Source organism: Dissoconium aciculare (assembly GCF_010015565.1).
Source record: "Dissoconium aciculare CBS 342.82 unplaced genomic scaffold K489scaffold_3, whole genome shotgun sequence".
NCBI classification, from domain to species: domain Eukaryota; kingdom Fungi; phylum Ascomycota; class Dothideomycetes; order Mycosphaerellales; family Dissoconiaceae; genus Dissoconium; species Dissoconium aciculare.
The window spans coordinates 1,546,276-1,570,086 of record NW_022984953.1 but is presented as its reverse complement, the minus strand read 5'-3'; the positions used below and the strand labels follow the sequence as shown (position 1 = coordinate 1,570,086).

The 23,811-nt window shown below is 53.1% G+C and overlaps 9 protein-coding genes across 9 annotated transcripts; 6 read left to right on the top strand and 3 right to left on the bottom strand.

Moving 5' to 3' along the window:
- Positions 1–641: 641 nt before the first annotated feature.
- Positions 642–2,251, top strand: K489DRAFT_429646 (NAD(P)-binding protein). The gene is made up of 3 exons (XM_033608381.1): positions 642–1,203; positions 1,290–1,939; positions 2,004–2,251. Exons 1-3 carry the CDS (start codon positions 837–839, stop codon positions 2,040–2,042), a joined length of 1,056 nt encoding a protein of 351 aa, XP_033462407.1. The 5' UTR covers positions 642–836; the 3' UTR covers positions 2,043–2,251.
- A 2,221-nt stretch (positions 2,252–4,472) lies between these two features.
- K489DRAFT_368541 (uncharacterized protein) lies at positions 4,473–5,816 on the top strand (the record flags this gene model as incomplete). The annotated part of the gene is made up of 1 exon (XM_033602961.1): positions 4,473–5,816. One exon carries the CDS (start codon positions 4,473–4,475, stop codon positions 5,814–5,816), a length of 1,344 nt encoding a protein of 447 aa, XP_033462406.1.
- Positions 5,817–6,076: 260 nt separating this feature from the next.
- On the bottom strand, positions 6,077–8,845 carry K489DRAFT_156069 (uncharacterized protein). The gene has a single exon (XM_033599260.1). The coding sequence runs from the start codon at positions 8,459–8,461 to the stop codon at positions 6,338–6,340; it is 2,124 nt and encodes a 707-aa protein (XP_033462405.1). The 5' UTR covers positions 8,462–8,845; the 3' UTR covers positions 6,077–6,337.
- A 1,098-nt stretch (positions 8,846–9,943) lies between these two features.
- K489DRAFT_377917 (uncharacterized protein) lies at positions 9,944–10,873 on the top strand. The gene has a single exon (XM_033604274.1). It carries the CDS (start codon positions 10,132–10,134, stop codon positions 10,540–10,542), a length of 411 nt encoding a protein of 136 aa, XP_033462404.1. The 5' UTR covers positions 9,944–10,131; the 3' UTR covers positions 10,543–10,873.
- A 209-nt stretch (positions 10,874–11,082) lies between these two features.
- Positions 11,083–13,066, top strand: K489DRAFT_315203 (DEAD-domain-containing protein; the record flags this gene model as incomplete). The annotated part of the gene is made up of 2 exons (XM_033601070.1): positions 11,083–11,256; positions 11,312–13,066. 2 exons carry the CDS (start codon positions 11,083–11,085, stop codon positions 13,064–13,066), a joined length of 1,929 nt encoding a protein of 642 aa, XP_033462403.1.
- A 1,461-nt stretch (positions 13,067–14,527) lies between these two features.
- K489DRAFT_300527 (uncharacterized protein) lies at positions 14,528–15,535 on the top strand (the record flags this gene model as incomplete). The annotated part of the gene is made up of 1 exon (XM_033600404.1): positions 14,528–15,535. A coding segment is annotated over one exon (1,008 nt), but the record flags the coding sequence as incomplete, so codon positions are not given.
- Positions 15,536–16,942: 1,407 nt separating this feature from the next.
- On the bottom strand, positions 16,943–17,655 carry K489DRAFT_156001 (uncharacterized protein). The gene has a single exon (XM_033599259.1). It carries the CDS (start codon positions 17,444–17,446, stop codon positions 17,072–17,074), a length of 375 nt encoding a protein of 124 aa, XP_033462401.1. The 5' UTR covers positions 17,447–17,655; the 3' UTR covers positions 16,943–17,071.
- K489DRAFT_393193 (MFS general substrate transporter) lies at positions 17,619–19,828 on the bottom strand (the record flags this gene model as incomplete). Its single annotated transcript, XM_033606764.1, has 4 exons — positions 19,395–19,828; positions 18,353–19,337; positions 17,732–18,296; positions 17,619–17,624 (listed from the first exon to the last, which is right to left on the bottom strand). The coding sequence occupies exons 1-4, from the start codon at positions 19,462–19,464 to the stop codon at positions 17,619–17,621; spliced, it is 1,626 nt and encodes a 541-aa protein (XP_033462400.1). The 5' UTR covers positions 19,465–19,828.
- An 857-nt stretch (positions 19,829–20,685) lies between these two features.
- On the top strand, positions 20,686–21,420 carry K489DRAFT_155990 (uncharacterized protein). Its single transcript, XM_033599258.1, has one exon. It carries the CDS (start codon positions 20,790–20,792, stop codon positions 21,258–21,260), a length of 471 nt encoding a protein of 156 aa, XP_033462399.1. The 5' UTR covers positions 20,686–20,789; the 3' UTR covers positions 21,261–21,420.
- Positions 21,421–23,811: the final 2,391 nt, after the last annotated feature.

Genomic DNA, 23,811 nt, shown 5'->3' with positions numbered 1-23,811 from the left:
CGGGCGTGCTCTTGGACGGCGCATGCATTGCCCAAGAGGAAACATAGTTCATGTCTTCTGGCGCGAAAAGAGCCATTCCTGTTCGCCGTGTCTACTCATCAACCAAGTAATGGTCAGACTCACCGTTGGGCCACAGAGTGTATCCTGAAGGTCGAGCGCCATCTGTGCAACGAACAGGTTTCGCGGAGCTCTGTCAGAACTTTGACGTTGCGGCCAGGCGTTTGCGTGACGTGCACACTGTCGGATGAACGCCGAGACATATCACCGCGGCCTCGAGAGTCACGACTCGACGTCTGCGCGATGCAGTTGTCCACGGCCATACGAGCATCGGAGAACGCTGCTGCGGGACAGTATTGCGGGACAGTTTCGTTCTCGCTTTGATAGCAGCAGCCAATAATCGGCAGGGGCGTGGCGGGCGCAGCAGACCATCCTTTATGTTATATTGTTCCATATTACTATGGCCGAGGCTCCCTAGCCTCGGCAAAACTTTAATTACCCCGGACTTTGGCGCATCTTTGGCGCATCGCCGGTTGTCGCTGATGCCCCTCGTTCTCGTAAATTTAAATTCTGGAGATGAGAGAGAGACATTGGTGGAGAAGAAGCGGACCTGATGGGCTTGATGGGCTGTGCTGATGGGTAAAGTGCCAGGCGGCAGCATTCCTGAAGAAGCATCGTCATCATCAGTCGTTCGCCGCTAGTATGGAGGAGAAGTCGGAATAAGATTGCCATGTAGTTCATTTAGTATAGATTGATTTCCTGTCTCTGCTCTGCTCTGTTCCTTTCGTCCCCATTCACGTTCCTTCGCCCACTTCCTTTCCTGACATTGTATCATCACCATGTCCGCCCTCATCAACCCCGTCCTTACGGGTGCTCTGCTCCTTGCACTCACCGTTGGTCCCGACCAGGTTAGGGACCCGCTTCTTCAGCAGCTCCGCCAGCACATCTCGGGCGAGAACATTGCCCGCCTGATCACTGGCCTCAAAGTCGTCGTCGGATACGGCGCCCTGACTCGCGCGAGTTTGTGGTTCAGCGAGGTCGCACAAAACAACTTCCGCCTCTCTTCGGAAAAGCACCGATATGACTGGCCTAAGGAGATCGCCGTCGTGACTGGCGCCTGCGGCGGTGTCGGCACATTGATCTCGAAAGGACTAGCGAAGAAGGGCATCAAGGTTATCTGCCTCGATATTCGAGACGAGTTCCCTGGTAAGTTTCCAAGCGGTCTCCTCCTGGGTGTCAATGCCGGAACAGGCGGATTCTCGACGACATGCTAACCATAGTGACCATCGCAGCGGACATGGCGGCAATCAAGAACCTTGTCTACTACAAGTGCGACATCACCGACCGCGAGGCGGTTGTCGAGCTCGCCGCACGCATTGCCAAAGAGCATGGACATCCATCAATCTTGGTCAACAACGCCGGTGTCGCCAACGCGGCTCCCATCTTGAAGGTCACAGACAAGCAGCTCAAGCAGCTGTTCGATGTCAACATCATCTCCCACTACTACACCATCCAGGCGTTCATGCCCAACATGATCAAGGAGAACAAGGGTCACATCTTCTCCACCGCCTCGGTTGCGTCCTTCATGGCCGCCCCAGGTCTTGTGCCCTACTCAAACACGAAGGCTTCCGTCCTCGCACTCCACGAGGGTCTCTCATTTGAGACTCGCGCCGTGTGGAAGGCACCCTCCATTAAGTTTTCCATCATTCACCCGACTTTCATCGACACTGCTATGGCTGCGCCATTCAAGACCAACCTCAACGACGCCGGTGCCGGCATCATCACACCCGAGAGCGTGGCGAACGCCGCTGTCAAGCAAATCCTCAGCTGCCGATCCGGTCAGATCATCCTGTCTGGCAACCTGGGAGCCCTGGTCAACGTGCGCAAGTGGCCCAAGTGGATGTACTACGGTGCCTTTTACCTCGGCGACAAGCGCACTTTGGTGAGTATTCTAGAGATGATATCATTCCAATTGATATGTATGCTAACGTACCAACTCTTTCCAGAAAATGTCACCAAAGGAGTTCCTCGAGCCCTTGAAATAGATGAGTGTGGATTCGCACAACGGATACAGACAGTCCAGCGACCGAGAAGACGAGCGTTGGAGCGATATACCCCGATGTTGAATAAAACTACGCACCAGTGCAGAGTCAGGTGGGAAATGTCATTAGATGGCACGCCTACATGGCCTGGCCTCGGAACACATAGAGACATTTCTCAAATGCACTGAATAATGAAAACCCATTAAAAGCTGTTTTACAATCGCCGTAAGTTTGCTCATATGCACAATCCTTGTGGACGACGACAGAAATGCCGTTGCATGGTAGGCACCAAGGAAACGAATTGGGATATTGCAAATGGTGGCATGGTTGGTTGGTGACCAGCATAAACGTTCCTTGACCGGCCACTGCAACACGCAAGATAAGCATGTATCCCGATCGGCTACGATGTATCGGAAACACGACGTTGGCCAGGCATTTCTACGCCAACTTGCATTATCAGCCAAAACGTCGCACCTGCATTTGACCTTTCTGAACACTCTTCGGCGATGAATGAGCCCGCTGTGGAACGTGGTACAGTAAGAGCACATGTCCACATCAACATGGGAGGTCTGGGCTTCGGCAGTGCTAACAAGAACAAAGAAAGGATTCCCTCAACCCGGCGCTGTCATGGATTTCGATGCAGTAGATTCATGCCCGGAAAAGGTACGTGTGGTTGATGTAGATGATGTTGCTTCACTCCAGCGTCACAAGCAACAAGCTATATATGCTATCGAATAAATCGGGCACGTACCCAGGTGGACAGTTGTAAGCCTCCGTCAATGTTTGACGGATCGGATTTAGCGCGTTCCCGGAATAGCGTTCTAACAAGTATTACATACCTAGGTACACAGACAACATGTTTGGATGTGCAACGGCCACAATTAGAATTGTCCCAATTGGCGTGCTTTTCATCCGAACCGAAAGGTTTTTTCCTGCATCACACTGCATACTATTTGGCAGTACACCTGATAGGTGTGCATTCGGCGTCTGCCATGCGCTTCGGCAGAGAGAACGAAATTTGATGCACTGCCGCTCACGTCTGCTGCCCATCAGGAAGCCAACACGGACAACGAGGTCGAATCCGAATCATGTGTGTCTTTGCCCATCACGGGCAACGAGACTTCTTATATACGACAATACCAAAGCGAGGATAGAGACATACATCGTGTCCTGGCCCCTCCCGTTCTCGCCGAGAAAGACAAGTATGGATGTGTACCAAGTTTCACACAGAGCTCACGATACGGGACCATGGTACTAGCCAGCGATCCTTGAATCTTCGTCAGTCTGATACTCCTGACCGCAAGACAATGGAGCGAGGCGTGATCCTATGTTGAAGATGATCCTAGTTCCCGGGCACGGGCATGACGCTGCGGTCGTCGTGGCTTGTACTATGGGAACTCGTCTCAGATGCCCATTTCGTGAATCGCGAGAGCCGGACCTTAGAATTCCCACGCCTGTCACACGACGTGTAATGGCTTGCACTGCTAGTCTGTCCTCGCTTGCTGCCCGCCGGCCGTGCAAGTGTAATTCTGATTTTATCGTCAGCTTCACCACCTATTCCGGTCGTTTCTCCGTTTGTGCATGTCCATGCTCTTCCAGTGGCAACGCCCGGCTTTCTTGTTCTCCGCCATTCTCAATGCCTGAGCGCCTCTGGTTTTGTCGTTACGAGTGCTACACATTACTTGCGTCTGCAAAAATGTCGAGCTCATCTGGTGTGCGTTCGGCCCATTAACGCGAACATGGCACGGTCGTGTCGCGCGCAATGAGCTCCATCAAGACCTTAATGCTCGGACGGGCTATGATTTTGGGACATATCTGCCAGGTTGACACGGCTCAAAGACTGTCATTCAACGGCTGACAAGAAGTCATCTTAATGCAACTTTTCATCCCATGGCTCCTCCGGCTGATGGTACCACAGCAGCGACCCTATGTGAGAGGCGCAACGTGGCATCCCTGATCGATATCTCAGCTGGCTTGCCCAACATCGCTCGAGGTAAAGACGTTCTGATAATCGCCCGCTCCAACATCGCTCTTTTTGAGCCAATATATTCCGTTACTGCTGCAGCTGTTGCTCGACAACCTATAACGACACGCAAGTTGAACGGCGACAGTATTATCGCCGGCGAGATCGACATTTTTTTGCAGCATCGTTCAATAACGGCCGCCCTACTCCAGCCTTGCATACCCTCGCAGCCAGGACGGCAACCCGATCAAGGATTCGGAAGCTGAAACTTCCGCACCGGTTTTGATCCAGCCACATCGGATCGCGAATGGTGGTATTTTCGGTCTCCACCAAGACTACGCCAGTCGTCGATACCCCGAAAATTGTGTCGGCATCGTCCCTGCTCGGCCAATCTTCGCAAATCCTGTTTGTTTTGTGACGGCCTTTGAGATAATCGTCCTGGTTAAGGCAATGCCGCGGCGTGAGCTGTCATGGCCACATCAATAACAACATCACCCAGCAGTCAAGCTACCGACATCACTGGTGCTGATGTTCCCACAACTACGAATGCGATCTCGGTCCTGAACTCAGCAGTGCCGAGTGATGTTGCTGCCTCCATCGCAGCTCAATTCAGCAGCGACGAAGCAGCACGCCATGCAGTCACCACAACCGCTATCAATGCTATCACTTCTGCAGGAGCTGCATCAGCTTTGACCTCCGCAGGAGCAGTCTCCACATTCACCTCGGGAGTGAGCGTGACGAATGCTGGACCTTTGCCAAGCACATTGCTCTCAACAACATCTCAATCCCTTCGCTCTTCAAGTACATCACTGTCAGCCGCGAGCGCAACTACTGCAGCACCCCCTTCAGCGCCTGGCAGGAGTCTTCCCAACAATGCCATCGCTGGTGTAGCGACTGGTATCACAGCTGGAGCTGTCCTTGTAATTTTAGCTGTCGTCTACATCCTTCGTCGACGCCAGCAACGAATGTCAACGAATGCTGCTCTCGGTGGCAAGCGCGGCCCTGGCGCACGAGGGTCGAATGGAGGCAGCATTTATCCGGAGATCGCCTACCTGTACGATCCAGCTGGGAGTGGGTCAGCTAGCTTCATTCAGACCAGCAGTGCAGAGAACTCTCGGACTGCACTCCTTCCCAACAGCGAGACTCGCAGTAGCAGCATCCAAAGTAATTGCCAGTCGAGCGGTACAGACTCCGATGATGGGCCATTAGGTCCAATCGGACCCACGAGTCCTCTCCTCGTGGCTCCACTATCAAGCATCCATCATTTCAACGACCACGACCATGAGCACGATCTCGACACCAGCGATCACACCACGCCCATCACACCAAACACTCCCGTCCTTCCTCCTCCGCCACGCTATCCGAGCCTCCGCATGCCCCGCCTCGTCGCTTCTCCTTCAATACCACTCCCGCCACCTCCACCCGCGCCTCCACCAGCTCCAGAACGCGCCCTCTCCCCACTTTTCTCTCCCACCCAACAGCAATCTCGCCGGGAGTCTTGGACGCGGAACAAAAACGCCTGGACGACGAGTCCCCTCCTCGCCCCGCAAACGAGCGCGAACAACGGCGGCAGTAGCGGTAGCAACAACAGCGCTGGCGGGACCAGCGGTTGGACCGCGCGGGACCCTCAACCGCGGGCCTCTCGCGGACCGTCATGGCTTTCGCCCGCCATCATGTCCGATCTGCAGCCTCGCGCAACACCGCCGCAGCTGCGAGGCACCGCGAGTCATTCGAAGGCCTCTGCTCCTGCGCGGAATCCGTCAGCGAGCAGGCCCTTGACGGCGATTGTGGATGAGGAGAAGAGTAGTCCTTGAAGCAGCAATTGGTTTTGCATGCGAGCCGCAATATTGGTGATGATTTAATTTTTTCTGTGAGCGATCCTCGATGCCGTTGCCTCAATTGGGTGGCGTTGATGGGCCTTTTTCTACTCTAGCGTGGCGTTTGGAGGTACATGTTCATAACGATGACCCGAAGCGCAAGGAAGCTCTCGTCCCATATTGCCGGGAGGGCTTGAGTGACGGGGAAAGTCGTTTCAAGCGCTCTGTTGGCATGTGATAGCGTCATATATTGCGTTACATCTGGGGATCAGGGATGTTCGATCTCGTCTCGCGTTGAATCGATCGACACCACACGAGCTAACGTCAAATTTAATAAACATCATAATTCACATCCGTTGAACTACACCTCTGCCTTTCCCTGAATCCTACGATGATCCATGACCGCTCTGTCGCTAGGAGGAACTGCCTCCAGCGATGAACGATACAAAAATACACACACTCCACCCGATTGCCTCGCGGTCGCGCTTTGCGTCAGACTTGTAAGTGACAATCAGAAATCACAGATCCGCATTCCCTTCTGCGGACACAATCGGCCTTGCCTTACGCATCTCCGCCAATAAGTGTCGATGAGCCCAAGGATCACAGACATGACAAAAGTACTTGATGTCAGGATCCAGTCGTCTCGTCCACGCCGAAAGATTGTCGCCACCGTCTGCTTCTTCGCGTGCCGCCTGTCTTGTCGGACGTGTGCGTGATCCGCTTCGAGCGACCCACGGTACAGCGGCGCCCATACAATCGACGTGCTGCCAGACTCCACATGAGGGCGTTTCGCATGCGATCCAGACGATGTCTGCTTTGGTTTGAGTAGCGCATGATGCGGTGGCAGTCGGAAAGCATGAAGAGTCGTCGGTAACGGCACCACATGCGCAGCGGACGGCGCCGGAAGATTTGAGTTCACGTGGCTTGAAATTTGCGGACGAAAAGAATTCCGGCAGAAGGTCAGGATGACGGGAGTAGTCTTCGTTCTCGGAGGTCTGCTGTTGATGACGAGCTGACAATCGACGGAAATGCTGTGTATTCTCCTCAGACGGTCTCGTGTGCTGAGAAATCAATAACTCGTGACGTCTTGCCGAGGCAGCAATAGCATCTTGCCGGCTCCTTGGAAGACGCGTACCAGTGGCCACTGCATCGATGTATGAAGCTCGAGCCTCAGCTTTCGCGGCGTCTGTTGATCGGTATATCTTGGCCGGCAATCGACTATCCGCTTCCGTGTGACCAGGTACAGCTTTTTCTGAATGGCTGAGACCATCGCCGGCAGATTGAAGCTCAACGGACTGACCCGAGGTCGAAAGGTTTCCAAATTCCTGGGAAATTGTGGGCAGAAACTGTAGTTGCAACTCAGGCTCAGGCTTGACTCTTCCTTTAGTCCATTCGAGAGCTTTTGCTAAGCGGTTGAGGCGTAATTTCTCCTGATGCGACGAATGAAATTTCTTCATTTCCTCTCTTTCGTGTAGTTTACTCTGTTTGCTGACAGAGTTCTCTGTGTTGTGGGTAGGAGATTCGGCTTTTGGCCTTCCTGGGGACATTCGATTAAGGGAATGAACAGCTGCTGGCAGAGTTACCTTCTCGGGTGGGGAGTCGACGCGAGACAAAGAAAATGCGACATGCTTTTTTACGGTCTTGATATCTTTTTTCACATCGGATGGCTCTCCTGCTTTCGGAATTGCACACTTTAAATCCTTCATGGAAGTCTTTTTCTGCTTTCCTAGTGGACAAGGCTGCTTGAGGACACTGGCAGGGAGCTTTAATCGTTGTCGCGATTTTTTCTGTCGTTGTGAAATGTTTCGTTGGCCCTGCCGAGGCTCCACATTGCAGGAGAGTCTTCGAGATCTGCGATAGCTCTTGACTTCAGTCCGTAGTGGCCGATTACAAAGGGATGAAGCATGTGTAAATACTGTATGCATATGTAGTTCGTTCATGTGCGAAGCTGTTGTCGAGGACGAAATGAGTCTTTTCAATCGCGATCGTGGTGCTCGCGAGGTCGGTGATCCTGGTAATAAAGCCTTATCTGCCACTGCGTCGACCGCTTTCTTGCCACCTTGGTAATCGCACGCATCACTGTAATACGTATCATTTTGTACCACGTCTGCATCATCCGAACGGCTCGGCTTTTCCAGGCACGAGCCCAGTGCCGGCGATTTCGCCTTGCAATCGCATGAAGCGTCGTGGACCGGATCTGTTGCTGGTGGCTCGATTGAGGATTTCTGCCAATCCTGCCAATTCTCTGGCATACCAGGCTTCCACTCAATTGGCGGATAGCTAGCATAGCTGTCGATGGTCTCTGTGTTCCTTGTTGTGGGAAATGGCGTGAGTGGCGTAATCTGAGAGCTCAATTCAAGCCTCCTCACGCTCTGTACGGAGAGTTTGTGATGGCCGTGTTGGTCAAAAACTTGTTCGATATCTCGATATACTTTGAAGTGAATGTTGAGAGCATTCCTGTAATCAGGGTGTCTTGAGAGATGTTGGAGACGACGTTGACCATACCGAGTCGAGGTGTAATGATCATTCAGAATCCGTCCACCAAGTTCGAATGCGACGACTTCGGCTTCAGCAGGTATTTCGTCCGACTGACCAGGTGACGACACTAACGCCAGAGGCGGCATCGTTGTCGCCTCGACCATGTCGACGGAAGGATATCTTCGGACGAGGGAGCAAAGAACGAGTGGCCTGGATCGATGAAGCAAAGAGTAATGACGGGCTTCGCTGAGGTCACGCGGAATCAGAGAGGGACAAGCATCGCAAGGTTGAAGAGAAGTTTTGTGACGATCAATGTCAACATCCAAATCGAGGGCTCTTGGGTGCTTGTGTCATCCCCGCTGCCGGGTTTTGTACCACCAACGTGGTGATCTTTAAAACACCCGTCACTTGTGTAGGGCGGGGGCTCAGATTCACGCTTCCTGCTGATACGGTCTCTGTTGACACTGCTTTGAACATAGCTCAAGCAGCAGGCAGGGAAAGTCCGCGGTAGTAGTGATGATGGATGGGTAAGAGTCAGCAACGTAGAACAGGGCCAAGGATAAACAAAGTCTACCTAGTAAGTGCTTTAGCGAGATCAGGTGAAAGGTATTCCGTGCGCTTTGAGCTCATCTACGATTCATCAAGCTGAACGAGCAAAACCCATCCTCACCAACTTCAGAACTTGGTGATTTCAGAACCACGGTATGTCCCTTGCAGAACACGCCCAGTATCACCTTGAAACTCACAGAGAGAATGATCTTCACCATTCGCCTACTGCTTTGCCACATCATCATCCGAAGCTCTCATTTGCCTGATCCTTGAACTCCCGTACAACATTGTCACTGCCATGTCTGCGCATTCTTCCGCCGACGCATTGCAGGAGGGTTGAAAATGCTCACCCAACATCTCGGCAAGCTTGCGATAGGGACGTGCCTAAATTTTGAAGACCTCCACACGACCGAGAATGGGCATAAGACCTTTCTCATTGAAGTCTTCTGAGAATTTCATTCGGGCAGGGTGGAATGGTTGATGAGGGGAAGGAGGTACAACAAAGCCTAGATGCGGTGGAACCAATTCCTCAGGCGCGCGTACTCGTTGCAAGAGAATCTGCCCTGCCCAGGAAGATCTTCATTCAAAATTCAACATCATCACAATTGACGTCGCAATGCAATGCCACGGAATGACTTTTCCACAGTAAATGCGTTCAATGCGCAGGCATTCCACCAGCATGTTACCTGTAGTATGCTTCATACTGTCGTCTGCAGGTGTCTAGCTACCTAGGTATGATGACAAGTGAGCATTTGGTCATGTTATTTCTCCGAGGAAGTCACGCCAGCAAAGGTCAATCAACCTGCCTTGTTGAACACAATACCAATAAGGAAGCTACCAGTGGACTCTATCGTCCTCGAAGACGTGGGACCTCTTGACGTATGACGTTTCTTGTCTTTGTTCGTCAAATCACTCTCTAGAGGTGTATTGAATACTAAAAGAACCTTTCACATGTATGTCAGCCACCGCGATCTGGAGACTGGTCGAATGCCTTCGTCAAGGAGTATCGCGTCGAGCCTGCCGAGACAGTTATCGACATTTCTCTACCGGACAACACTGCTATGCATCTACTTGCTCCTAAGCTTATTCCTGACCTTCTCCAATAAGTCTCTGCTGGATGAAGTTTGTCAATCCCATCTATGGATGCCGAGCACGCTCCAGCAAGCTGACAGCTAAGATGTGCCACTAGGCAAAATACCCCTGGCTCCTAACAGCCGTACATGCAATCGCGACCACGATCGGTTGCTGTGTGGTGTTATTTCGCAGAATCTCGACACTGCAAAGAATGGACCGGAAAGAATACCTCACGATGGTTGGCTTCTCGCTCCTTTTTACACTGAACATCGCCATGTCGAATATCTCATTGGATGCCGTATCGGTAGCATTCCATCAAACGGTGCGCTCTGCGTCTCCCGCGGTCACTATTCTGCTGTATCGGTTGATCGACCTCTGTGGTGGTGCGATTAGCCGTCGCTTCACTTGGACAACCTGCTTGACTACGTTCCCACTGATTTTGGGCATTGCACTTGCCACGAAAGGAGACTTCACTGCCACATCCATGGGTCTCAGCTTGACACTCGCGGGCGTGATACTGGCGTCGATGAAGCAGATCGCCATGGGTATGCTGATGACTGGGCCGTTACAGCTCTCGTCAATAGAGCTTCTGTTGCATCTTTCACCACTCGCAATGGTCTAGTGCCTCGCATTGGGTATGGTGACAGGTGAGGTTCATGATGTGCACGCGGCCTGGCACATAGGAGCTTTGTCTGTATTGAAAATGGGGCCACAATTGTTTTACAACATGTTCGCAGCTGTGCTTCTCAACTTGATCAGCTTTGAAGCGAATCGCATCGTGGGCGCCGTGGCTATGACAGTATGCGGCAATGTCAAACAAGTTCTGACGATCATGGTAGCAGCGTTCTGGCTCAATGTGCAGATCGGATTTCTCGGCACTCTTGGTATTGGCATAACGCTTGCAGGCGCATTTGCGTACAGCTGTGTTGAGGTAACAACCGTCAAGCGGTGGTGAAGCGGACATAGAAATGCGCGGAGCGAGACTTGGGAGCAGGGAAAGACACTGAGGGCCCGTCGAGGTGCCCGCGCAGCTCTCAGCATCTTGGGTACATTTCCGCACGCTCAACGAGCGTTGTAAAGCCCTATTCAGAAGCAGCGCGACATGTCCGAATTTTCGATAATCGGTAAAATAATAATCTGCAGACCATTCACTATTCATAAAATGTCACAATCAGAGATACAAGAGAAGAAACAGCCAAAATCGTTTGAAGCGCTTACGCCTGAGCTGTCAACATGGATTTTGGATTTCACTCAAAGCATGGGTTTTGCCCGGACCACTCCTGTGCAGGCCATGGCGATTCCGCTACTGATGGGCAACAAAGATTTGGTGGTTGAGGTAGGGCGTTTATAACAAAGATTAAAACAACTTGTTTTTTAACCCATTCTTGAAGGCAGTCACAGGAAGCGGCAAGACACTCAGCTTCTTGATTCCACTGGTCGAAAGATTACTCAAGGCTGAAGAGCCTAACAAAAAGGGATACGTTCGATCGATCGTCATCGCACCGACCAAGGAACTTGCAACACAGATTTACGACGTTCTCAAAGGCTTGGTGGAATTCCATTCACATTCAGCTGCAGCATGTCGGCCTCCTACTCCTCCAGAGGACAGCGAGGACGAGGATGCATTGGATGGGTTTGTCAAGCCTGTTGTGTTGACAGGGCCGAGTGTCATTCCACAGCTGTTAGTCGGAGGTCGCACTAAGCTATCAGAAGACACAGCGACGTTCACGACTCTGAACCCAAATGTGTTGGTTGGAACACCAAAGCGACTATTGGAGGTGATACAATCCTCGAAGGTCGTGCTCAAACGGCATTGGTTCGACCTACTCGTTCTTGACGAGGCGGATCGATTACTTGATGCCAATTTCAAAGAGGACCTTCAAAGGATCTTGGACCTCCTACCAAAGGAACGACGAACCGGACTTTTCAGTGCATCAGTCTCCGAAGCGGTCAACGAGCTTGTGAGAGTGGGGATGCGATATCCTTTCAAGATCAGTGCCAAAGTACGCAGTAAGTCCGGTGCACTCGACAAGCGGACGCCGGAGAGCCTGAGGTTGTATCATGTCACATGCAAAGCGTCCGCCAAAATCCCATACCTGCGCAGGATTCTGGCAGCAACTAAAACGGAAAAATGCATACTGTACGTGTCAACGCGTGCTAGTGTTGACTATTGGAATCACGTTCTGCCTTCACTTCTCGATATGGCTGTGTACCCATTACATGGCGACCACAAAGCTCCTATCCGCATGAAAAACTTAAATCGATTTCGAGATTCTGTCGCCCCCGCAATGCTTCTGACAACGGATGTCCTCGCGCGAGGAATCGATATTCCCGATATCGATTTAGTCGTGCAGCTAGATGCTCCAATCCAGCCGAAAGACTTTATCCATCGATGCGGTCGTTCTGGTCGAGCTGGTAAGCGGGGCGTTGCGGTCACATTCCTCAACGAAGGCTGCGAGGAGGATTATGTCAAGTACCTAGATTTGCAGGGAACAAGGCTTGAGCCGTATCCCGATACGCCTGTCCTCCCGCCAGCGGAAATTTCCGATGCGATTACGACGATCCGGAAAACGTTAACGCAGAAGCGTGAACTACACGATCGCTCCCAAAAGGCATTCGTCAGCTGGGTCCAGGCTTACAGTAAAACACTGCCATCAGACATTTTCGATGTGAAGCGACTAGACTGGCCAGAAATCGGGCGCTCGTGGGGATTATTACAATGGCCGAAAATGCCCGAGCTTAAGCGATACTTCCCCACCGCTTCGCAGAATCGCACGTACGAGCTTGATCTCCCTGCAGACTTCCGGCTCGACACCCTCGCGTACACAGACAAGGTGCGGGAGTCCAAACGACAGGAGTATTTAGCGACTATCGCACGTGGTGAACGTCCAGAGCTACCCAAGCGCCTCGGCGGAGCGCTCGCTGAGATGCAACGCAGAAAGGCGAATGCCTGGAGCTCACAGAAAGATGCAAAGGCACTGAAGGAGGCGCGCAGGGAGAAGAAAGTCGTCCGAAGGCAAGCGGAGGGTCATGCGAAGATGAGCGAGTCTGAAAAGCTGAAGGCCGCAGAGCTGAGGGCGCTGATTGAGAAGGTCAGATTGCAGAATGCGACGGCCGAGGAGTCATTTGAAGGATTCGATGATTGAAGGGGACATGCCCAGCCTTATCGGAGCTGGCTTCCGAGCAGCGTTGCAGTCATGCGTCGATGCTTGACAGCGGTAAGCATACCATGTATCAGGAAGTGATGGCGAGCCATATCGTGTTGTAAGATAAGCCTTCTGCAGACGACGTCGCAGTAGAATTAATGAGCCCTATGAAACTGTTATCAATGCTACGGGGTATGGTACCTTTCCTGCGTCGCATCCAGCACGATTGACAATCCACAAACTTCAATGGATGCGATATCAGTAGCTAGGTAGATAGTGAGCTAATTTTACATGTTGTAATGATGTGTCTTATCGATAATGGCTGTCTACAAGCAACATTCATGCATCGCTCTAGGCTACTCTCAGTCGCATGAGGCTGTGTAGCATTTAATCAACTGTGAAGAATAGACAGCTCGCACGCCGCGGATCTTCAAATACCCGTGAAGCTGTGCTTTGCCAAGTCAAGGAATGTTTCCCGCTGGTTTGACACCTGCGCTTGTGAAGAGTCGAACCAGGGAAAACACGACTGCTTCTGGGGTCCTTTGCATGATCTGACGCACCGCAGGCAACCTCAACAGTTTCAATAGAACACGACACTACCGCTGACAGATCTAATTCCAGGACGACTCGTGGCCGTGGATCCGCTCGACAATTACTTCGTAGTCAGTCTTATCGGCGTGATAGTGCAAGGAGGTCTCGGATAAGGATAGCGCAATGAGGGCTCGGCACCGCTTGGCGGGCCGCCTCGGATCATCTCGCGTGGCGAATGCGACCTCTGAAACTTGATCGGAACGGTGTTTGAAGGGCCGGTCGGTCTGGCTACAGGTAATGATTGTGAAGAGAGCGGCAGACGATAGGTAGAGAGCAAGGTTTGAAGTAGTGCGTTGGTCGTTGAGAGAAATCGGTGCCTCAAATGGGTGCGCAATTGCATCCTTGGTCGGAAATGAGTGGTAATCTCGCACCAGTGTGTACACTCATTTTTGTACCATGTCCTTTTTCCTGCGTAGGCGCTATTTCCCGCGCAGACACACATTCCTCTACATGTCACTATCACATGCGCATTGCGCCGCAGGCTGGGGTAAAGAGCAGGGCTACATACTTCTTCCACCTGCCCGCGAGCGCGCACACATGCGGCTCTTGTCGTCCTTCGATTACTGCCTCTCTTCGAATGCAAAGTCGGCTGTGTATTCCTTCTCTACTCATTGTGCACATCGACTAAGTATTTTCTATCCACAAGCGACATGGTCATCATAAGCTCTGCCTGGAAAGCCGCACGATGATTGTCGCGCCGCGATAAGACGTTCCTTGAATGCGCAGCGTTCACACGGCTCGGAAGATATTTCCACGACCTGCGCTGCTTTCACGATCCGAGGGAATAGTGGCGCCTTCTTCACGACAAATTCGATACCCCAGAGACTCCAATGCTCGAACTCGACACTCTGAGCAGATATGCAAAGCATGATGCTCATGAGCCGCCAATTATGGGGCGATGCTCCGCCGCCGCCGCGGTCCAGGATGGATAATTGGCCGACCCTGCTATTCTCTTGGTGGGCCACATCGTGCTGCGCAGTCATTATCATCCTGAGGGTGACTGGACGAAAGATTCGAAGCGACACACTCTTTCGGGAGGACAAAATAATGTTGCTGGCTTTGCTTCCGCTGTTTGCTCGCATGGTTCTGGTCCATTTCATCCTCCTCTATGGGACCAACAACATTCAGACCGAGGGCAACACCTTCACTGATATCCAGATTGAGCATCGCGTCTTGGGCGCCAAACTAGTTCTTGCTGCACGCATCTCGTATGCCATGTTCATCTGGTTATGCAAGCTGACGGTGTCGGAATTCTTGAAGCGCATCACGTTGCGAATCTGGCGCCGGAGCTATGAGCTGACTCTACACGGGATTCGGATCTTCCTCCTCTTGACCTTCATTGCTGTTGTGATCTCTACTCTCACCGAGTGTCAACCTTTTGAGGCTTACTGGCAAGTCATCCCGGATCCGGGTCCGCGCTGCCGACAAGGCTACGGCTTCTTGTTGACGATGTCAGTCTGCGACATCATCTCCGACATCCTGCTGATCGCCTTTCCGATCCCGGTCGTGCTGAATTCTGGTCAAATATGGAAGAGGAAGCTTCAGATGGGAGCGCTGTTCAGCCTATCGGTCATCATGATCGCAGTGACTGCTACTAGGGTGCCAATGGTCATCGAGAAGAATGGGCTGCAGCAATATCGCTCGATGTGGGCTTCGTGTGAGATTCTCGCTTCCGCAGCCGTCTCCAACGCAGTCATCCTGGGCTCTTTTGTCAGGGGCAAGGGCACCAAACGAAACAAATACCGAACAACAGACATGGCCGACAGCATCGAGCGTGCACCTACACGGCGACCGACTGTCGCCACATTACACCCTGGCGACAGCGATGAGGATCTGTTTCGTGATCTCGGGTACCGTGTGCCTGAGCATTTGCGCGAGCATGCAGAGGATGAGACTATGACCTCCTCAGTTGCATCAAACACCACACGTACGGAGCGATTCGCTCACGACGAAGGCGCTGATAGCGGGACGACCTGCGGAGGCAGTGATAGTATGGACAGTCACTTCGGACCCAAAGGTGAGGTCTCGCCTCTCGCCGATCTTGAGAGTCGTCGGGTCGATTTCTTCGATGTTGGCAATCTCCTCGACCGTCCAACCCAACGTCCACAAAATAGCCCAGCCTCGACCTCTATACCTCTCGAGAGGCTAGAGCCGGCTCTGAGCGCATCCGCTCATCTCGAAACTCGCGGAGCAAGCTCGTGGGCATTCCTGCAGGACATGGGCGGCATACTTCACGCCGATCATCGCAGCCATTTCTTTCCCTCGCGTCACTCCTCACCACATCGTCCGACTGGCCCGCCACCCACTGGTGTTCCCATCCCGAGATTGGAACGGCATGAGACACAGATTTCCCTGCAAGATGTCGGTGGCCTCCTGCGGCAAACCCACGAACGAGAGCCAGACGACTCTGGCGGTCTAAGGGACGAGCACCAACCAGGTTGATAGAAGAGACTACGCATACAGCTATTAATCTCATCACCAAAAACTTGGTCAGCGACACGATTTGGACCCACGGCCCACTCGGCGTCATGCCGACTGCTTGTGTCGTGTTGTCATCTCGGAACTCTAACGAGACTGCTGCTATCTCGAGCTCTGCGGACGAACCGACACATGAGAACATGAAGTTCTACGACACTGCGATTCATCAGAGATTGTCAACTGCGTGTGTGCATGCTAGTCAGCCAAGAACCTCACTCCGATGCCTAGCACCACAATCTACATGTCGACATCAAACCACTCACTTTACGAAACCCCAACCTAGCCATCTTCACTGCAATTAACTTCGGAACAATTGGCTAGTTTGGGCTTTCATAAGGTGCCACTGCATCCCCAAGACGACGAATGCGCGTCTTTCCATTCGACGAGACTACTCGCAACGATCCTTTGCTCGTATAGATTTTCCATCACCCATGAAACGGCGGCGTGCGCTGGCTCACTCGATGGTGCGTGACCTGTGGGCACGGGCCCGCGTGAGCATCGTGAACTTTCTTGACCGCTCCCCTCTCTCGGCGCTGCTGCCGTCGTCCCCATCTGGGCGACCGCCCAGGTGGTCCGGTCTGCCCTGACGTCATCACGAGTGAGACGAGGGCACATGCGCCGCGCAGGGAGGCGATCCGTTCGGGACAGTCTGATTTCGATCCCTTGGTATCGTGACATTCGGATCTACTGTACGCCGCTCGCTCCGAGCCAGAGCCGTGGGACAGGAGCAACGTTCGAAAGGGTTCAGCTGGAGGATCGGCGCAGACGCATAGGAGAGCCGAGATTGCGAGACCCAGAATCAGTGATATTCTTCGAATGCCATCATTACCCCGGAATTGAGCCACGCTCGTCCTGATGGATGTCCTACGGTTAGATAGCCGAAATGAACAGATCCGGTCACAACGATTGATCGACAATTGACAGATAAGATTCGATTCAATGGACAATCGGTATTGATTTTGCCTTGTATGTACTCGAGAAAACGCGCGCACCAAAAACCCGCGATGAAGCGTGTGTGCGAGAGGGGGTATCAATAACTTTAGCAGAAAGAATTTCAAACAGATAGCCGCCCGGATGATTCCTTTCCGTCATTTCCCCAAACAGACATAACAGCGATATAAGAAAAAAAAAGTGACGAAAAGAAAAGGAAGCGAAGAAAAAGTCGTCGCCGATCGGTCGAGAAAGCGCACCCTGTTTGTGCAAAAAAGTCCGCGCTGCATCGGGTTTCGTATAAGGTCGCAAAAGTGCGTCCACTGTGTAAGCTCTGGCGCATTGCGAGGAGAAAAAAGCGGCCTCGGTCGAGATCGACATGTTCAACCAGTGAATGTCGACGGACCTAGAGAAGATTTCCCGCAGGAAAGTCGAAAGGAGAATCGTTGTATGAATGGGTCATTCGGTTGCGTGAAGTGTTCAAGCGGACTTTTCGGCTGAGAGGGTCGATTCGCTTGCGTCGGTTAGGGTAGTGAGCAGGCGATCGCGTATATCATCGCTCGATTGTGCGACGTCCTTGTCCGTGTCGTCTCCGTCAATGGTACATGAGGTTCTTCTGGGAGCGGACTTCTCGGCAGCGAAGTCACATCGTTTCTCCTCGACGACCATGAACAGACTGACGATGGCGCCAGCCACAGCGACCATTGCATTCACCCACCAGGGGAGGCCAAGAGTGTTGATTGACAAACCGGCGGATTGCACGAGACCTGAAAGTGTCGGTCCAATAGCTCGCGCGCCACTAGCTGCAGCTCCGGCTGCGCCATTCAGTGTGCCCAAGACCTTGCTGGAAGGCGCCGCATTTGCCAGCATGATACTGCTGGAGGGAAAAGCAAAGGCCTGCGAAGTCACCTTCCAGATCAAGAGGATGTAGACAGCAGGAAGCTTGAGCGCATCGGGCAAGAGCGTGACGTAGGGCACCACGAAGTAGAGGAAAGGGTAAAATAGGACCGCGCATCGGTAGGACCAGAGACTGCCGATTCGCTTGTTGACCCAGGGGAAGACGACAATGGTAATGACCATCTGGATGATTCCTTGGACTGAGAGGATGCCGCCGATGGTCTTTGTTGGCAGAGCGAAACCGCCCATAAATTGGAATGGCAGGTGTGATGGAATATCTGATTTCGGGAGACTCAGGAGCACAGGGAGAAGCTGCTCGGCTGAGATAGTGTGGCTGTGGAGATGTGTTAGTGCACTACCCGAAACAATTATGAGAACGGAATTTCTTACAATGCCAGAATGCCGAACCCGAGGATGTTCAGCATCACCTGCTTCGTGAAGGCTCTGGAAACCCCCCTTTTCGCCTTGACGAGCTGCTCGGCTCTGCTGAGCGCTTCCTCGACATCGATCTTGTCGTTCTTCGATTCGAGCAGCATAAGCGAAGGCCGTGGCGTCGCTTCGAGTGACCTGTATGCAGGTAGAGCTGGTGAAGGCGCATTGCTTGTGTAATCAGGGAGATCATCGTCCGTCAACGGGAAAGTCTCACTTGCAGACTCGGCCATCTCGTCCGCCAGGAGAGACTGATCTTTTTCGTTCGACAGGCCATCTCGGCGGTAGTCCTTGTAGAAGCATCGGATGATCGAATCGCCGATTTCGAGTCCCAGATCTCGGCGATCCTTCTTGTCTTCATGCGTTTCTTCCATGAAAAGGAATCCGACGATCAAGCAGAAAACGACCACGCCGGTGCAAACCAGATTAGTCAGCAAATAAGGGAATTTGTCGAAAATGGTTCCAGGTTGGAAAGTCGAAGGGTAGTTTCGAACAGGGTCGGCCAACGCGCCTCCCAGACCAGAGCCAATGAAAGAACCCAAACACCACACTGTCGGCATGACAGCGAAAGCGCGCGCTTGATGTGCCTTGACCTTGACGACCTCGTTGACGGTCGTCTGCAAGACGCCAATGTTGCCGTTCAAGGCGCCGCCAAGCGCACGAGCGAAGAGTGCGACCGCCAAATTGGGCGCGAATCCGAAAATGATCATGCTGACACCAGTTCCAGCGAGTCCAGTGAGCAAGACCGGCTTGCGTCCAATGCGGTCACTGAGGTTGCCCCAAAATCCAGCGCCGACGCATTCTGCAGCCGCAAAGACGGAAGTGACCAGGCCTGCGAATAGAGCTATCCGGTTGGCGTCGGAAGTGATGTGGAAGGACTCGATCATGAAGTAGACATAAGGAAAAATCGACATAAATGCAATTGGCTCACATATCCGACAGATGCCTGGAGAGTTGTCAGCATTGAAGGTGAAAGATGATGAACCTGCCACAAGCAACGTACCCAAGACTAGTAGTTGTCTTATTGGGAACGCTGTGGAAGCTGTGCCATCGTGTGCATTTGATGGTGCCATGACACCAATTGGTCAGGAATGACACGGTCGATCAGGACAAAGTTCGGCCACTCGGACCGTCGTCTTTGTTTGGCAAGCGCTCGAGGGTAAGCAAGTGTTGGAGTTGACTACAAGATGTCGTTGACTTCGCTCGATGTGAGAAAAGAACGGTGCTGAGTGTGGTCCTTAAAGATGTCGTGAGTAGATGTCGTGAGCGTGACGAACAGAGGTGAGGTGAGGTGATGGTCAAGGCAAGTTGATATGACTGTTGGTGTTTGTCAGGTTGTAAGGTGGACAGCAACAACGGAGATGTCGACGACACGTCAAGATATATGTAACGGTAGTTGAGTGAGAGTCAGAGTGACATGACCAGTGGCAATGGGTGATGATGGATGTCGGATAAGGACAAGAAAAAAGGCGGGTGAGATTGTGTTTAAACTCTCGCACCATGCACGCAAGTACATACACACACACCCATTCATTCACTCACACACACGCGTGGTGTGTTCCGATGCGACGATACCTTTGGCCGCGACTAAAGTAGATTCGGGCATCCACTTTCACACTTGGGATGTCATGGCAGGTCCGGCAAGAGCGGCGGGCAGTTGCGAATAAACTCTCCCGACAGTAGCGGCCGTGAACCTCCCTGCCCAAAAAGGTGGTGACGGATGGAGGGTGCACGAGCAACGATGGTACAGTACAGGACAGAACAGTACAGTACATACACACTACACACTACAGTCCTTCAAGTCCTGGACAAATCTACACGAAACAGTACAGCCCAGGTACACATATACATCCGATGACGAGGGGGATCGGGGGAAGACGATACCCGCGGGGGATGATTGCCGCTGCGGCTTCTGCTGATGTTGTGATGAGGATGACGGTGATGGCGATGACCCACACACGACGGGCTGTACATTTGTTTGTCAACTCCACATCAAGCGCAAGCCATGCGGACAAGCCCTTGTACCGTAACAACAGGTCGGTGCAAGTTAGTAATAATGCACAGTCCTGCAGTGACTTCGAAACATGTATGTGGTGTGGGCAGGGGTCCTGTGCGACTCGAGCGGACTGGACAGTACCTGTATACATCACGGTCGCGAATGCCAGACCTCCCCGGTCTCCCCGTCGGTGAGGAGTTTCGCGTTCATTGGGTCGCCTTTTTCCCTCCTTCGTGCGGACTCTTCTCCTGGTCATGCCCATGGATGGATCGGGTTGGATTGGTCTGTGTGCCCAAGTGAGCGTGTGCCTTCCGTTCCAACGATGCGCGCGCTAAAGGATTTCCGGTGCCGTGGAGCAGTCAGGCGATCAAAAGAGCCGAAGCGACGGTTTGGAATGAAATAATGACACCAACGACATGGGAGGGCCGGAGGAGAGGTTGCAGGAAGATGGACAAACCCGCCGTCACAGGCAGAGATCACGGTCGTTTCAGTACCGCACTGGCTAGATGCGATAGTGCAGTGTTCCACCCAATCACGACCACACAAACACAAACACGACTGTTTTTTTTTCCATCCGAGATGCCTGCTCACGCTACGATGCGCACTACGAGGGCGACGTGCGAAGATTTCCTTGCCCCTGGATCCGGCACCCACAGTCAAGCGTCGAACTCGACCAAAGAACAGCGGGATGGCGCGGGCGGCAGCACGGCAGGGCGGGCGGATGGGCGGATGGACAGAGACAGGCAGACGGGTAGACCCCGGGAGGAAGGCACAGGAGCCTTCATCAGGCCTTGGTGTGGGTCTCCAATTGCCGGCCTTGTGCCGATAGGATTGGTGCTGACCGAAATGCCAATTGTTTGTGATGGTGAATGAGCGATAGGAATTGGGCTTGGGGGAAGGCGGCGCGGAGGTACGGGACGGACACTAGAGAACTCGAGACAATGTGGTGACAGACACTCCGGTGGCAGATCCAGGAACGAGGGGAGAGGAGGTGGAAGAAAAAGGCGTCGTTGGCCGTCAAAGACAGGCCGGCGTCAGGCCCGTAGACCGAAGTCCGCGCTAATGGCATCGAATTTTAAACCTTACCTCGAGCCTCATCCTCGCCATTGGCGAAGCAGGCGTCGTTAGGGCGCTGCCGAACCGCCCGCAGTAGAGATTTTAGGCCCGTTTCCTGTGATGATCGTAACGGTCAATGAGCCCAACTGTAAACTGGTGTGCCTGCGATGCCGAGGGTCTGGTTCACCGACGTAGGTATGCGCATCCAGTTGCAATCACCCAAGCACAGTGCATTTGGCATTTTGCGACTGTCATCATTCGCGTCCGACTCCAGCCGAGCCGCCTCCTGTTGGCATTGTGGCGTGGGCGGAACCAGGAGCCGGAGCTCCCCGGCAGAGGAGTATCTCTATTCAGCCTGCGACCACTCTATCCGGACACACACAGTACGAGAGCTGGCGAGCCCGTGAGGTCCTGAGAACGGCATCGGAAAAGGCATGGGGATAAGGCGGCTCCAGGTGTGCTGAAAATCGTGCGCACAGTGAAATCCATGGATCAATTTGCCCGACCACGGACAAGCAACGTTGCCCTGAACCACACTCTGCAATCTAAGCGCGAGATTTCGTTCGCCCAAAACAGATCTTCTCGACTCGCTTCACTCCTCGGGCCTGACTTCGAATTAGCATGCGTCGCATAGTTAATTTGCGAGGGCAGTCCGGTCGCGAAGGATCACGGCTACTCTACACCTCTGCGTACGTGGTCATCCTCGAGAAGCTCTCAATATCACCTGGAGCGTCACAACTACGGCCTGTGTGACAAACCGTGCATTTCCCACTTGCGAGATGTGCGTGGGTATGAAGAATGTCGCCATGCGGTCCTTTCGCGGGGAACCACCCAATCCAGAAAGATCTCTTTGTGACGATTGCTGACCGATAAATGCTCCGGTGTGATCGCACGATAACCCGCGCGCATGCATCTGATGCACGTTCGACTTCATCGCAAGGCCCGCGGGATGTCAGCGCACATCTAGGATCCTATAACCCTGTAGCCGTCGCGACCTCCCAGGGTGCGATCGTGAGATGCCTGAAGTCGTCGACTTTGTCGACGCCCTGATGCAGCACTCATGCGCCGCTTACCAGAAAGGGCAGGGAATGCATCACGGCGCATCCGCGCTGCACGTACATGATGCACGTCCGTCCGCGGCTCGATGTAGTATGGGGTGCATTACATCCCCATCGTGCCCATGTGTGCTGGAGAGACAGTAGCTATCGATCTCAGCCCTATTCTTTTCAGGCATCACAGCAGTAGGCGGTGCAGGACGGGCACAGAGGAGGAAAATCCATGCAAGGCGCGTGCGATCGTCGGATCCAAGCGCGCCTGATGCGAGTTTTCGGACCAGCAGCGATGACGCCCGCAGACGCGGATTGCAAACTTCTAACAATCTATAGATATGCCAATGCTCTGATCAATACAGCAGGTCTATTCGGACATTGGGGGGGCAGCGGCTCGTCGTCGCATTAGATGTCTGGACATTCGGCAGCGAACGATGAACCATATCGCGTGCATTCACAGGTGAGCCGCAGAGCGCTGAGGAAGTCAACGGGGATTAACGCTGACCAACAATCACTAGCACGACAAGCCGCGTATTGCGGGTCTCCTTCTCGTCTCGGCATGCTCGAGGCAACATGAGCGTAGTCCGCGAGCGAACGAAACGCAATATATGAATAGATTGATGTGCCTCGGGCGCGCGTGATAGGGATGACATGCGAGGCAAGTCGCCTGTGGGTAAGCCCCGTGATCTGTCCGTCTCCATCAACAGAGAGTGTCAAAGAGCGGTCAGCAGCGGTGTGCATAATAACGATAAGGCGATACGAAGAAAGATTTGTAAAGAGAAAGAAAAAAGGTGTGGGAGGCAAGCGGCCTCTCGAACAGCGTCTGCAGGGTGTGATCCTGAGGATCCATGGATGATAATAATAATGTTGATGATGATGATGATGATGATGATGACGATGCTGCTGGTGATGATGTTGCGAATGGAGAGGGGGAAGTTGCAACCCATCTCACTCCCGTCACCACCTGGGCACCGCGAGGAAGGGTGACACGGGTGAGCACGGCAAGGGACGCTATCGACGCAGAGGCACAAGCTAGCGCCCATCGCTCACCCAATGCCTCGGGATCTGACAAAAGCCATCATCGGGCAGTACTGTCGTGTAGTGTAGGCTGTAGCTGTGGACCGCCCAGCACCGCCCTCATAGTCCCGTCGTCAAGTGTGACTGTACCCTGCTGGGCAACTTTTTCCGCGGTGGTGATGAGGGTGACGGCGCTGGTCAAGGGGCAGCCACGCACCGGCGGCAGCCTCCTCCCCGGCAAATCTAAACACACCTGCACCAACTGAAAACTCGTTGTGCGCCACCCAAAGGACCGGTCCGCT

Coding starts and splice junctions, on each gene's coding strand:
- K489DRAFT_429646 (XM_033608381.1), top strand. CDS start 837: ATGTCCGCCCTCATCAACCCCGTCCTTACGGGTGCTCTGCTCCTTGCA. Junction 1,204..1,289: donor TATTCGAGACGAGTTCCCTG/GTAAGTTTCCAA, acceptor TGACCATCGCAG/CGGACATGGCGGCAATCAAG. Junction 1,940..2,003: donor TCGGCGACAAGCGCACTTTG/GTGAGTATTCTA, acceptor AACTCTTTCCAG/AAAATGTCACCAAAGGAGTT.
- K489DRAFT_156069 (XM_033599260.1), bottom strand. CDS start 8,461: ATGGTCGAGGCGACAACGATGCCGCCTCTGGCGTTAGTGTCGTCACCT.
- K489DRAFT_377917 (XM_033604274.1), top strand. CDS start 10,132: ATGGACCGGAAAGAATACCTCACGATGGTTGGCTTCTCGCTCCTTTTT.
- K489DRAFT_156001 (XM_033599259.1), bottom strand. CDS start 17,446: ATGTCGATCTCGACCGAGGCCGCTTTTTTCTCCTCGCAATGCGCCAGA.
- K489DRAFT_155990 (XM_033599258.1), top strand. CDS start 20,790: ATGACACCAACGACATGGGAGGGCCGGAGGAGAGGTTGCAGGAAGATG.